We start from the raw sequence: 14,700 nt of genomic DNA on the forward strand, positions 1-14,700 counted from the left end.
GCTGGAGCAGGGCCCTCCCGAGCTCAAAGCAGGAGAGCTGCAGCGGGTGCCAGGCTCTCGTCCGGAGGGCGGGCCCAGCACTTTACAAACTCTTGGTGAGAAGAGCTGGACAGGCACCTTCCCTGCTGCCACAGTGCAGTGCCCTGGCGCGCGCGGGACGGCCCGGAGTCGGCACACAGCAGTTTTGGCCGGGACACGCAGGACACCAGCTCTCCAGCTGCATCGAGCGCGGAAGGGAGGATTAAGGGAGCCTGGCCAGGGGGCTGGGCACCACTGCGGGAGTTTTCCCGGAGGTGTAACAGCCACAGCGGGAGGCATCTGGAGCCGAGATCCCCCTGGCGTCCCGAGCTCGTTAAGGCCAGATGGCCCCTGGGGCTCCCGGACTGGCACTGGGCGTGAATTCTGAGCTCTCCTTCTGTCCCCAGGGCATGAGGAAGGTGCCGATCGACACGGCCGAGTGGGATGGGTATTTTGACGAGAGCGGCCACCTTGTGAAATCTTGGGACTTTATTTCAGCCAACATCCTGGACAGGGTGAGCCGGGTCTGCGGGGGACGGGACGGTCAGCGGGGGGGCCAGGCTGAGTGGGGCAGGGGCTCCGGTTGCCGCCAAGGCGCACCCAGGCGGGGCATGAAGGTGGCCTCAAGGCTCCTGGACCCTCCCACAGCCTTAGGCCACTGGGGCGAGGCTGGACCCGTCCGCCAGTTCAGTGCCCCTCCCCCATGCCCCATGCTGGCACAGCAGAGCACGTGGGAGCCGCCCCAGGAGGAATGTAGCCAAAGTCCAGCAGGTGCTAAGGCCCATCCGAGGGGTCGGTGTCTGCCGCTGGCCTCGGACCCCAGGTGGCTGGGACTATCTGAAATGCCACTGAGCCTCTCAGGTGTGGGCGGGAGGCCTCCCTGGATAAAACAGTAATTTGCCTGCGTTCCCAGGAAAGCGCAGGAACGCCGGGCCCGCTGGCACCCCTGCCCTCCCAAACCCAGCCGGCCAGCCCCCTCTTGGCTCTTGCAGCCAGGGGTTGCTCACAGAGGGACCCCTGTGGCCCGATTTCTGCCACAAGAACTGGTGCTTTGGGAATTGGCCTGCAAGCAGCCGGGGATGCTGAGCTGACTCCAGGCAAGTCGGCACCTTTTCAGAGAGCCGCGAAATGTCCCGGGAGCGAGGAATCTTAGTGCTCAGCCCTCAGCGCTCGGCCCCGCACACCTGCCCTCCCCGGCACGACTCCGCGGGCCTCAGCTGCCTGCCCCGGGTCTCCTGTCTGCACTTTGTGGGACTCAGCTCACTCCCGGGGCGCTGGAGCTGTGGCTGGGCCCGGCGAGCCCCTGGGAATGGCAGTCCTTCCTCTGGCATTTCCGCGTGGCTGGCAAAAGCACAGGGAGTAAAGCCAAGGAGCGTGTGAGGTTCCGGGAGTAGTGCCCCATGGCCACTCGCCCGGGTCTGGCCTGTGCGCGGAGCTGCCTGCCCCTCTCAATGCCAAGACACGAGGACTAAGGAAGCGTTCAGAGGCTTGAGGCCCGAGTGAATTCCCTGGGAAGTGGGCGCCCAGCTGCCTTTTGTACTCATGACCCCCCTTGCAGGGTCTGGACCTCGCAGTGAGGCCAGAGGCATGGAAGTTCCTCACGGGCTACTACTCCTGGCGGAGCTCGCAGGACGAGAGGCTGACGACGGAGAGTATGAGGAGGTAGGTCCCCGAGAGCAGGCGCCACCACAGAGCAGGGCGGCTGGTGGTTTCCCGGGCATCCCTGAAGACACGGAGCTGATGGTGACGATTACGGCAGCACCTAGGCACCCCGCCAAGCATCTGGAGCTGTGAGACGGGGAGTGAAGCAGCGAGTCCCAGTGCACGTCACAAGGGCACCCCAGGGAGACGCTCCAGGCTGCATGGGTGGGCAGAGGGAGAGTTCTGGGAGCCCGGGGAGGGAGGGGCTGCCGGGGGCCTTAGCGGAAGAGTGGGAGGTGCTAGCGGCGCCAGGGGCGGGTTGGCAGCATAGGGCTGTGGAGGTGTAAACTGCTCGAGCGGGGCGTGGCCCTCTGGTGCACTGGCTACTGAGCTGGAGAGTCTGGCACCAGGCTCCATTCCTGCAGCATGTTCTCAGCCCCCTCCCGCCTTCTTTCAGGAAGAGTTACGAGGCCTTGTGCAACATGTATGACAAGATCCAGCCGCTGCTGGAGACGGAGCACCGGGGCTTCCCGCAGGTCTGCAGCTTCATCAGTAAGTCGTCGCGGGCCTGAGCGGGGTTTTTCCAGGGGCGGCAGACAGATGACTCGGTGTGATTCGCAGGGCGCTAGCCCTTGCCTGGGGCTCTCGCTAAGCTCCGGCGTTGGAGGTTTGGCTCCAACACTCAAGCACTGAGGGGTGTTTGCCCGTCCCACACCTACGGACACCGCCTGTTCGGTTGCACTCTCCCACCTCTGCTTAGCTTGGGTGGGATCTACCCATGTGATTGCTGCGAGTCACTGGTAGCCTTGTTCCTTCTGGGTATGTCTACCCAGCCGTGTTGTCACAATCACTGACGTGATTCCGAAACAACCTAATCCGTATCCACACCACAAGCAGCTGTTTCGACAATGGCACAATAACTCAATGGGAGGACGTCTTCCTCCGGCTCCCGTAACCCTCACGGGAGGAGGAGTAAGGGGAGTCAGAGGAAGCAGGCTCTGTGTAGACAGCGCCAAAAGCCGAATTAAGCAATGGACGGAGCTCAAGTTGTGTAGCTTATTTTGGCTTTTGCCCTGCTGTGTAAATGTGCCCTGTGCTTGGCTCGAACGTCTGCCCTTGCACTGTTTGAGAGGCACTGTACTGCTAGAAGCTCTGCCCTTCACAGCAGGTGGAAGCCCACGGTCCTGATCACGGCCAGTCTTTAACGAGCCCATGATGCTATTGGGAAGAGCAGGAGTGCTACCCTGGTGTCCTGGCCAGATTCCAACGCAAGGAATTGCCCCCACTGCTCACTTAAGCCCCGCCCTGCGGTCCCACTTTGTGACATTCTTCTAGTCCTGAACCGCAGGATTTATTGCGTGAGCACGTGGAAGCCACAGCAGTGCCTGACCCGGCAGCGTCTCGGAGCTGGCCCACGTGGGTGGGGGAGGCAGTTACACAGAGACAAAGCCCGAGAGAGGAGTCTGGAAAGCCCCGGGGCCGTTGCTTGTAGCGCTCCATAGCCAGGTGTGCTGCACAGGGTGTGTTAAACCATGCTGCACGGGCCCTGCTGCGCTAGCTGGCCACCCGCACGAGCCAGCCCCGCGGAGGCAGGAGGGAGCTGGAGCCGCTCGGCAGGGCTGGGTGGGTTCTTTAGCAACAGCTGGTGATGAGCCCGAGGACCAGCGCAGGGCCCTAGAAATGCAGGGACAGCCCCGTGAGCAGCTGTTCTGTGCAGAACCGAGTGTCCACCTGCCCTCAGCAGCCCCCAACGGCCGGGATTCTGCAGCTGCCAGAGCTGAACTGCCCTGCGGAGCAGGGGCCCTTTCCTCAGACTCCGGAGTCTCCTGCCTGCAGACGAGGCCCATTAGCTCTTGTCCTCCCTGCAGTGGATGCTGGGAACCAGGGATTCCCGCCCGCTCTAGCACAGCCTGTAACGCGCTTGCTTCCGCACCATTCATTGGCTTTGCCTGCAGCCTTCCTTTCCCAAGATTAACCAGGCCTGGTTCCTTTAACCTCCCCTCCCAGGCCAGAGGTCCAGCCTTTCACAAGGGCTCTTCTCTCCAGTTCCTCCACAGCTTTCCTAGAGCACACTGAGCCGAGATTCCCCAGGGTGGAACGGCTTCGGATGGTTCCTCCAGGTCTTGTGTGCAATGCTCCTGCTAGTGCCCCCAAAGTGAGCCTCGCCTTTTTCACAAGTGCACCACACACCGACTCTCATCCCATGTGTTATGCACCATTCCCTTTTCATTCCCTCCACCGGGCAGTTATTCCCCATCGTGCAGTTGTGCGTTTCTCTTCCCTCCGAGGGAAGGAGTTTGCACTTGACTTTCTTTAGGGCCATCCTGGGGGTCTCAGACCGATTCTCTGACTCGCTCTAACTTCTAACCCTTCCCGCGTGATGCTCGCAGTGCCTGTGGGCTCGGTCGGGACCCTCTCCAAGTCACCAAGGAACGTACTGGCGGTGCCACGGCCAGGACGGCGGGACTCCCAGTGTGACAGCCAAGCAGTGACAACTGCCCTGCTCCTCGCAGAAGGTGGTTTTGTCACCAGGACTGTGAGTGCAGGGAAAGGACGTCTTGGCTCGATGCAAAGGGGAACGCACCTCACTAGTCACACCAGCTGTTGTCCTAAGCTCAGGCTCAGGCTCTCTCCAGCGCCGGGACAGAACCTGCGCATGCACCCCTCCGAGCGCAGCGAGTGACAGCGCCAAACATGCCAGTGTGAGCCAGGCCGTGCACTCAGCTGTTAGCTCCCCCGCAGGCAGGCGCCTTGCATGGATCGCTCCGCGAGCGCCTGCCGTGGCCAGTGTCAGTTTAAAGCGTGGCTGCGGCTGCCTGTGACACTTGGGAGTGTGCCCCGCCCCCGCCACGTTCCAGCCCTGCTCCTTGCTCAGCTTGGTGAAGGATGTTGTGTCTCCACACTCCCATAGCACTCGGGCCACGTTCACCCAGCCAAAGCCCACAGCCAGGAATGCCGCATGCGGGACATGGACACAGGAACACAGAACACCTGCCGTGGGAGGAGTTGTGAGCAAGTGTAGCTTAGCACCAGCTGCTATCGCCATCCACAGAATCACGGAATCACAGAGCACTAGAGCTGGAAGGGACCTCGAGAGGCATCGAGTCCAGTCCCTGCCCTCACGGCAGGACCCAGCACCATCCCTGGCAGGTGTCTGTCCAACCTGCTGTCACAACTAGGAGAGCTGACCAGCAGCCTGGTGGTTAAGGGGTTAACCTAGCCAGGTATCTGGTCAGCCAATAGCAATGCAGGTAGGGATTTCAAACTGGGACAAAGGAATTTTTAACTTTTCCCTCCTTTGTCTGAGTCAGAGCGTTTTCTTCCACATAACAGGGAGATGGGAAGGCCTGTCTCTCTCCCAAGAATAGACTTTTGATATGCGTAAGTAGGGCAAAGTCTAGATAATCCATCAGGTGTTATTGTTTTCTGGTTTGGGAATGTGGAATTGATGTCTGAGCTGTTCAAAATGTATTTTTTTTCTTTTCCCTTTAAAAGTATTTTCCTTTTGTACTTAAAGTCCTGAGCCCAGGCGGTCCCCCTGAGTATCTAGATTAATTGGTGGCTCTTTTCCATATAGTCACTATGCTTGCAACAGTAATTTTGTTTTGATAATAAAAGTTTGCTTCTTTTTTTTTTAACCTGATATTGGTTCGTGTCTCCAAGAAAAGTCTTTTCACAATATGTAAGTAGGGCAAGTTAACCTGTCAGGTTTTATTTGTTTTATGGTTTGGGAATTTGGAATTGATGTCTGAGCTGTTAAAAGTGTTTTTTTCCCCTCTTTTGTAACTAAGTCCTGAGTCAAGAGGGTTCCCCTGAGTATCTAGATTAATTGGTGGTTCTTTTCCATCTAGTCATTATGCTTGCAACAGTAATTTTGTTTTGATAATAAAAGTTTGCTTTCTTTTTCTAATTAAGTGGTATTGGTTCATTTTTCTGTCCTGGTTTTACCTTAGGGATGAGATTTCCCAAGTGATTTCTTCCCTGGTTTTCTTATAAATACTTGAGTGGTGGCAGCGGTTTTTTTATTCTCCAAAATCCGGGTATTAGGATTTTGGGAGGGAAGTTTCTGTACCAAAGCCTGGAAAGATAAGGTTTCGGGGTGCTTTTGTGGGCCCCCAAGTCTGCATTTGTCATGCCAGAGTGGGGAACAGCCTTGTCACCTGCTCTTAATATCTCCAGGAATGGAGATCCCACAACCTCCCGAGGCAATTTATTCCAGTGTTTAACCACCCTAACAGTTAGGAAGTTTTTCCAAATGTCCAACCTAAACCTCCCTTGCTGCAGTTTAAGCCCATTTCTTCTTGTTCTATCCTCAGAGGCCAAGGAAAACAATTTTTTTCCCTCCTCCGTATGACACCATTTTAAATACTTGAAAACGGCTAGCATGTTCCCCCTCAATCTTCTCTTTTCCAAACTAAACAAACCCAGTTCTTTCAGTCTTCCCTCATAGCTCATGTTCTCTGGACCTTTCAACATTCTTGTTGCTCTTCTCTCTACCATCTCCAATTTCTCCACATCTTTCTTGAAATGTGGTGCCCAGAACTGGACACAATCCTCCAACTGAGGCCTAATCAGCGCAGAGTAGAGCGGAAGAATGACTTCTCATGTCTTGCTCACAGCACTAACATTAATGCAGCCCAGAATTATCTTTGTTTGCAACAGTGTCACACTGTTGACTCATATTTAGCTTGTGATCCACTATGACCCCAGGTCCCTTTCTGCAGGGCTCCTTCCTAAACAGTTGCTTCCCATTCTCTCTGGGTATGTCTACACTACAATGTTAGTTCGAACTAACGGACGTTAGTTCGAACTAACATTCATAGCCGCTACACTAGCGCTCCGCTAGTTCGAATTTGAATCGAACTAGCGGAGCGCTTAGTTCGAACTAGGAAAACCTCATTTTACGAGGATTAAGCCTAGTTCGAACTTACTAGTTCGAATTAAGGGGTGTATAGCCCCTTAATTCGAACTAGTGGGAGGCTAGCTCTCCCCAGGTTTCCCTGGTGGCCACTCTGGCCAACACCAGGGAAACTCTATGCCCCCCTCCCGGCCCCGGACCCCTTAAAGGGGCACGGGCTGGCTACGGTGCCCATGCCAGGTGCAAGCCTGCAAGCACCCAGCCAGCAGACCCTGCACCTGGCACAGCACAGAGCCACCCACCCGATGTCCCCCAGCCCACCCCCTCTTCCCGGGACCAGGCTGGCGGCTCCCGGGAGCTTGCCCTGGACGGCAAGAGGCGGGCACCTTCCTGGGCTAGTGCAGACATCGTGGACCTCGTCCACGATCTCCGCACTAGGCACAGGAAAGTGGCCGTCTAGGGCAGGAGAGCTGCCAGCCTGGCCACCCAGGAGCAGGTGTGCATGAAAATCAAGGGGGTCCACTGAGACCCCCGACCCTGAGCCCTGAGCTTACAATGGCCGTCCTGGGTCAGACCAAAGGTCCATCTAGCCCAGTAGCCTGTCTGCGGACAGCGGCCAACCCTAGGGACCCTGGAGGGGATGGACCGAAGACAGTGACCAAGCCATTTGTCTCGGCCCATCCCTCTCCAGCCTTCCACAAACTTTGGGCAGGGACACCACTCCTACCCCCTGGCTAATACCACTCCATGGACCCAACGTCCATGACTTGATCTCACTTCCCTTTCAACTCTGTTCTAGTTGTAGCCTTCATGGCCTCCTGCAGCAAGGAGTTCCACAGGTTAACTATTTGCTTTGTCAACAACAACAACTTTCTCTTACTAGTTTCAAGCCTGCTACCCATTCCTTTCCTTTGGTGTCCTCTAGTCCTTCTTTATGGGAACTCAGGAAGAACTTTTATGAATGCACCCTCTCCACCCAACCCCTGCTTTTAGAGACCTCTATCCTGTCCCCGCTCCATCTCCTCTTTTCTAAGATGAACAGTCCCAGTCTCTGTAGCCTCTCTTCATCTGGGACCTGTTCCCAACCCCTGATCATGTTAGTTGCCCTCCCCTCTCCCAGCCTTTCTCTTCCCCTCTCCCACCTCCTTTTCCCAGTCTCCCCCAGTTTTGTTCAATAAAGACAGAGTCAATGTTGGAAGAAACATTATCTTTATTTTGTACATCAATAAGAAGGGGGGCTAGGGAAGGGTAAGTGGAAGGAGGTGAGGGAGGAACGGGGTAGGAGCCCCCGATGGGGAGGACTGGGCTGGCTCTGCGGGCTTCTGGGGGTGGAAGCTCTCCTGCAGCCCCCCGATTGTCCCCTCTCCCCAGATGGCAGCCTGCGGCAAGTGCAGCCGGGCTGATGGCCGAGTGGTGTGATGTGCCCAGTGTGGGTACTCCAGGCAATCCAAGCCAGGACTGCTTTGCAAGCAGGGCACCCCTTAGAACTGTGTGTCCGGGGTGGGGGTCGGGACCCTTTAAGCGCAGCCCTCGGCTAGCCTGAGACAGCATCTCCACGCTCTAAGTCCTCCTCTGATGCCCTGCCGGCACTGCTTCCGGCCATCCTTAAGCCCTGTTCAGGGTCCACTCAATGTGGACTTGCTAGTTCGAATTAGCAAAACGCTAATTCGAACTAGTTTTTAGTTCTAGACGCGTTAGTTCGAATTAGCTTAGTTCAAATTAACTAATTCGAACTAAGTTAGTTCGAATTAACGTTGTAGTGTAGACGTACCCTCTGTGTGAAATAGGCTGTTCCTCCCTGAGTGGAGTACTTGGCATTTGTTCTTATTAAACTTCCTCCTATTTACCTCTGACAATTTCTCCAGTTTGTCAGATCATTGTGAATTCTGACCCATCCTCCAAAGCACTTACAACCCTCCTGGCTTCAGATCCTCCACAGATTTTATAAGCATATTACCTTTGCCATCATCCAAACTGTTGATGAAGATATTGAACAGAGCCGGTCCCAAAACAGACCTGTGCAGAACCTCACTTTTTCTGCCCTTCCAGCAGGATTGTGAACTGTTAATAACTGCTCTCTGAAATCGGTTATCCATCTAGTTATGCACCCACCTTATCGTAGCCCCATCTAAGGTGTATTCCCTAGTTTACTGATAAAAAGGTCACAAGACTGTATCAAATGCCTTACTAAAGTCTAGGTATTCCACATTCACCGCTTCTCCCTTTGTCCACAGGACTCGTTATCCTATCAATGAAAGCTATCAGATTGGTTTGACGTGATCTGTTCTTTCCAAATCCATGCTGGCTGTTCCCTATCACCATATTATCTCCCAGATGTTTGCAGATGAATTCCTTAATTACCTGCTCCGTTATCTTCCCTGGCACAGAAGTTAAACTGACTGGTCTGTAGTTTCCTGGGTTGTTCTTATTTCCCTTTTCATAGGTGGGCTCTGGATTTGCCCTTTTCCAGTCCTCTGGGATCTCTCCCGACGTCCATGGCTTCTCAAAGAGGAAGCTAGCACCTCCTCTATGGGCTCCTGGACTCCAGCTATGCAGTATTTCTTTTCCACGGGGATTGAACGTTTGCATGGTTCTGATTGGTTGCCATTGACCTGGCTTGATTCCACGTAATTTTGCGGGTGTCCCGTAGGTAGTCTAGGGAAGTACGGACACAGCCATTTCTCCCCGCAGGCTCTGACCTGCAGAGGCTGCACATCCGAGATGCACAAGGCAACTCCATGGTGGACAAGAAGCAGCTGGAGAAGATCCTGCTGCTAACCTACGTGTGCAACACGGAGGCTGGTGAGTGCGGGGGCAGCAGCACACCGGGGCCTGGGCAAAGGCACCTTGCTGTGTGGCTGAGGCTCGTGGTGAGTTTGGGCCCGGGCCCTGCTGGCCCGCCTGGTTTCCCAGAGGTGGGCACTTGGCCCGTGTGCTCTCGCTGACTTGCTCAGTGGGCGGGCGCAAATGGGAAAATGGCCGTCCTGGGGGAGTGGGATTGGGGGCAAGCGGCTAGGCCAGCCCCCACAGGGAGGCACGGCTGGGGGAGGCAGCAGCATTCCCAATTCCAGTATGTGGGACCCCCACTGGGGGCTCCAGCAACCAGGCAACTGCCACTGGGGAGATTGAGCACCCCCTGCCCGGCGGGGCTCCCAGGACGGGGCCCTCGGGTGAGCAACTGGGGGTGTCCTGCGTTCTCTCTGGAAAATACCATCACCTGCCCAGGCTCCTTTCTGCAAGGGGGGGTCTTGGTACTTCCAGCCGAGTGAGGTGCAGGACAAGCAAGGGGTGTGCGGCCGGGCAGGGAGACACGCCATGTGGACCTGGAGGTGGTGACTGGCCCAGCAGTGGGTGCAGGGAGCAGTGGGGGGTCATGGGCAATGGGTGGCAGGGAGGCAGTGGGGGGTCATGGGCAGTGGGTGGCGGGGAGGCAGTGGGGGGTCATGGGCAGTGGGTGGCGGGGAGGCAGTGGGGGGTCATGGGCAGTGGGTGCAGGGAGCAGTGGGGGGTCATGGGCAGTGGGTGCAGGGAGCAGTGGGGGGTCATGGGCAGTGGGTGGCAGGGAGGCAGTGGGGGGTCATGGGCAGTGGGTGGCAGGGAGGCAGTGGGGGGTCATGGGCAGTGGGTGGCGGGGAGGCAGTGGGGGGTCATGGGCAGTGGGTGGCGGGGAGGCAGTGGGGGGTCATGGGCAGTGGGTGGTGGGGAGGCAGTGGGGGGTCATGGGCAGTGGGTGGCGGGGAGGCAGTGGGGGGTCATGGGCAGTGGGTGGCAGGGAGGCAGTAGGGGGTCATGGGCAGTGGGTGGCAGGGAGGCAGTGGGGGGTCATGGGCAGTGGGTGGCAGGGAGGCAGTGGGGGGTCATGGGCAGTGGGTGGCAGGGAGGCAGTGGGGGGTCATGGGCAGTGGGTGGCGGGGAGGCAGTGGGGGGTCATGGGCAGTGGGTGGCAGGGAGGCAGTGGGGGGTCATGGGCAGTGGGTGCAGAGAGCAGTGGGGGGTCATGGGCAGTGGGTGGCAGGGAGGCAGTGGGGGGTCATGGGCAGTGGGTGGCGGGGAGGCAGTGGGGGGTCATGGGCAGTGGGTGGCAGGGAGGCAGTGGGGGGTCATGGGCAGTGGGTGGCGGGGAGGCAGTGGGGGGTCATGGGCAGTGGGTGGCGGGGAGGCAGTGGGGGGGCAGTGGGTAAATAGGGCCTTGGGCATGGTGAAAGGGAATTTCCATTTTCCTACTTAAGACTGGCCAGAATCCCTCCTCCCAGACTCCCCTCCACCAGCTGGTGACACGCCCTGCCATGTAATTCTCTGCCAGGTCTCCACACAGACCCCACGGCGATGCGCAGGGACCGTAGAACAGGAACCCATCTGCCAGGCTGCTGGGGGCTGTGTGTTGCGTACCAGGGGGCTGCCCGCTGGAACCCTGCTCCCTGCCCCTCTGGCAGTGACCCCCCCAGGCAGAGCTGCGGCCCAGTGGTGGACGAGGGGAGGGGTTACAATGGTGCTGCCCAAGCCAGGGATAAATAAAGGACTTTGATCTCCACCGCGGTCCCAGTGACCCCTCCACGGGCCGGGGGGTTAGGCCCTGGGACCGCCCCCCCCCCATGCCGGGGTTTCATTTCTGGAGTTTGTGGCCCCTCCCTCACGTCAGAGTCTGGGTGAGTGACTGGCCCTCGCCTTGCTAGCCTCGCCCCCGGGACGTGTGTCTGGCGGCTGCAGGGTCTGTCTGTCTGCATGGCCGTGCGTCTGTGTGTCCTCTCCCCTGGCAGGGTACCAGCAGGGCTTCCACGAGATGCTGCTGCTGTTCCAACTGCTGGTGGAGAAGGAGCATGAGGTCTACTGGATGTTTCAGTTCTTCCTCCAGAGAACAGTAGGTCGGAGGGTTTGCAGGGCTTGCTGGGCCGTGGGCTGATCAGCCTGGCCTGACCCCCACTCCCAGCCGTGGCAGAACAGGGCTAGTCTGCCCCCGGGTTTGCAGGCCCGCCCGCCCGCCCCTGGACGACAGTGATGTGAGCGGAGCCCCATCCTGCCAAGTCGCGCTGACGGGGAGATGGCGCCAGCCCCACAGGGCCTGCCCAGCTGCTGGGGGGAACATCGCAGCGACTGGCAAAACATCCGTGTGGGTCGGAGCAGGTCCCTGCTCCTAAGAGCCCCAAAGGCCAGACTGAGCAGGATGGAAGCCAAGAGGCCCTGGGGTTGGTAGGTTGGAAAAAACCGCCCTAGGGAAGCCGCCACTGAACACCCAGGAAGCCGGTGTCCTCACCTTGACGTCCCCCCAGGCCTGTCAGGGCCTCGCGCCCGGGCTGCTGGCTGCTTCACACAGAGTCCCCCCAACCTGACAGAGCAGGCCGGGTGTGTGTGCACCGCGCAGGCGGGGATTGGGCTGCGAGTGTGCTGAGCTCTCGCCGCATGCGCTGCGTTCGTGTCTGGGGCCGGCCGGCCGGTGGGGAACAGCCAATGCTCCCTGTAAGCTGTGGGCTTGGGCGGCCCAGGAGAGATTCAGGTGCCACCCAGCTGATTAGCAGAGCACCCACGGCCGGCAGCAGGTATTTCTGCTGGTGGTGCACATCTGCACGTGCCTTGATGCGCATAACAAAATGTATTCTGCACATGGATAGAAGAAATTAGAGGGACCCTGGCAAGAGCCCACTGCTGCCACCAGCGAGTGAGGTGCAGCAATCTCCACTACTGGCCAGAAGGCTCAGGCTGGGCTTCTTTCCCACAGACTTCGGTAGCCCACGCCCTGGCCAGCCCCACCCCGGGGTAAGGCCAATGGCGTTATGGGAAGGATGAATCTGGCTTCCTGGATTTCGGCGAGGCTGGAGGCAGACTGGGCCATCTGATCTCTGCCTCTCCTGCCAGCCCTCCCGGCTTGTCTCTTCCAGGAGCACAGCTGTGTCGTGAGCATCGGCGTGGGGAGAAACCTCATCATGCTCAAAGCCCTGATTGCATTTATGGACCCTGCCTTTGCCAAGCACTTGGGTGAGTCCTGCCAGTCTCCCCCCACCCAGAGACCCACAAGGGGGGCCATTCCCGAGGGAACCATTTCTACAGTGACTGGCTTCACCTGGCTCCGTCACGTCCCCCCGCTGTGAGCCTCAGGGACTCCAGTGTCCTGTGGCTCCTCGCGTCTGCCCCCAGTGCGATCCTCTGGCCAGAAACCAGCCTCTGGGAGTGGCTTGGGCCATGCCTGCGGCGTGTGTAGCGCAGCCTCCCCTTGGGGCCACGGAGCAGAGACACGTGGCCCCTGCAGCCGGCTGCTTTGAGTGGTGTGCAGGCAGGGCACCTGCCCAAGGTCCTGCTGGACTGCTGGCCAGGAGGAGCCTAGGCTAAGCGCTTCCTGCCTCTGGCACCTTCCCCTCCCCTCCTGCACTCCAACTCTCTGCCCTCCTGCTCCCTCCCAGACCCTGCCCCCCGCCCTGGGGCTGCCATTCCCCTGGGCCAGCTACAATATTGACTCATGTTCTCCGAGCCTGGGAGAGGCCATCAGAATCTCCGACTCCATGGGGGCCTGTGCGACAGCCTCTTGCCAGGACACCGCGTGGCGTTGCCATGGCCATGCCTCGCTGCCCAGCCACGTGGCAGCATCCCAATGGTCCTGTGTGCGGCACGGCATTGCCGGCCCCACGGCCACGCCACGCCCGGGCCTGGCAGCAGGATGGCTGTGCTGGGCAGCAGCCCGGCATGGGCGGCAGCAAAGGCAGCGAGGCCTGGTGGGCGACTCCGACCCCACTGCCCCTCGCTGCCTGACCCGAGGGCGCTTTCTCCTGCAGAAGGGAAGGGCCGAGTGGTGCAGTCGCTGTTCCCCTGGTTCTGCCTCTTCTTCCAGCGGGTCTTCAGATCCTTCGCGGACGTGTGGCGGCTGTGGGAGGTGAGCGCTGCCTTCCTGGCTCCCCTGGCTCCGGGGGGAGAGAGAAACCCGCCCATCCTGGCCTTCCCACAAGGCAGCGCTCCAGGGCCGGAGGGGCAGCCAGCGACCGGCCCGAGGGGATGGGACTCCAGGGGGACACACGAATCAGCCCTTGCAGCACTTCTGTGGCGACGCCACGTGACAGGCCCTCTTCCACTGGGAAAGGCCGGCCCCAGATTGCCCCCAACTGCTTTTCCATGGATTTTTCTGAACTGTATGGCCCAGGGAGTTGGGGGCTCGGCGCTGTACGGACCGAGGGAGTCGGGGGCTTGGAGCTGTACAGACCGAGGGAGTCAGGGGCTCGGCGCTGTACGGACCGAGGGAGTCGGGGGCTCGGCGCTGTATGGACCAAGGGAGTCGGGGGCTCAGAGCTGTACAGACCGAGGGAGTCGGGGGCTCGGCGCTGTACGGACCGAGGGAGTCAGGGGCTCAGAGCTGTACAGACCGAGGGAGTCGGGGGCTCAGCGCTGTACGGACCGAGGGAGTCAGGGGCTCAGAGCTGTACAGACCGAGGGAGTCGGGGGCTCGGCGCTGTATGGACCGAGGGAGTCGGGGGCTCGGCGCTGTACGGACCAAGGGAGTCAGGGGCTCGGCGCTGTACAGACCGAGGGAGTCGGGGGCTCGGCGCTGTACGGACCAAGGGAGTCAGGGGCTCGGCGCTGTACAGACCGAGGGAGTCGGGGGCTCGGCGCTGTACAGACTGAGGGAGTCGGGGGCTTGGCGTTGTACGGACCGAGAGAGTCGGGGGCTCGGCGCTGTATGGACTGAGGGAGTCGGGGGCTCGGCGCTGTATGGACCGAGGGAGTCGGGGGCTCGGCGCTGTATGGACCGAGGGAGTCGGGGGCTCGGTGCTGTATGTGCCCGACATCTCCTGGCATTCCAGGTGCCGCCCCTTTCTCCAGCCCCTGCGCCACAGGGTAGCCTATCGGGGTGCATGCTCTGCCATAGCGGCCTTGTTCGGCCTCACGGGTGGCAGCGGCGGGGGCTCCTGGCGCTCAGGAAAAGCCTTGAGGTCTCCAGGCTTCTGGGGCGCCTGACTCGGAGGTGGCTGCTTTGGGTGGAGCATTGAACCCGCCTCTCAAGCCATTCCCTGGCTCTGCCCCGGGGGCTGCTCCTGCCCAGGTGTTCCTGACGGGGATGCCCTGCAGAAATTTCCAAGTGATCGTGGCTTACACCATGCTGCAGGGAGTCAGAGACCAAATCCTGCGGGAAAACATGGGTGGAGACGACATTCTAATGGTGAGTCAGCCAGCGGGGAGCCTGGGGTAAGGGAGACCCCCGGCCA

The 14,700-nt window shown here is 59.4% G+C and overlaps 1 protein-coding gene across 2 annotated transcripts in view; it reads left to right on the forward strand.

Annotated features, from left to right (window-relative positions):
* TBC1D21 (TBC1 domain family member 21) overlaps positions 1 to 14,700 on the forward strand; it is a 71,778-nt gene that overhangs the window by 3,239 nt on the left and 53,839 nt on the right. For both annotated transcript variants that reach the window (XM_075897576.1, XM_075897577.1), the window contains 8 exons: positions 426 to 533; positions 1,577 to 1,680; positions 2,117 to 2,211; positions 9,209 to 9,319; positions 11,275 to 11,375; positions 12,391 to 12,487; positions 13,279 to 13,376; positions 14,538 to 14,654. In XM_075897576.1, coding sequence (XP_075753691.1) covers positions 426 to 533; positions 1,577 to 1,680; positions 2,117 to 2,211; positions 9,209 to 9,319; positions 11,275 to 11,375; positions 12,391 to 12,487; positions 13,279 to 13,376; positions 14,538 to 14,654 — 831 coding nt within the window. The remainder of the gene's footprint in view (positions 1 to 425; positions 534 to 1,576; positions 1,681 to 2,116; positions 2,212 to 9,208; positions 9,320 to 11,274; positions 11,376 to 12,390; positions 12,488 to 13,278; positions 13,377 to 14,537; positions 14,655 to 14,700) is intronic.

Source organism: Pelodiscus sinensis, chromosome 14 (genome assembly GCF_049634645.1).
Source record: "Pelodiscus sinensis isolate JC-2024 chromosome 14, ASM4963464v1, whole genome shotgun sequence".
NCBI classification, from domain to species: Eukaryota; Metazoa; Chordata; order Testudines; family Trionychidae; genus Pelodiscus; species Pelodiscus sinensis.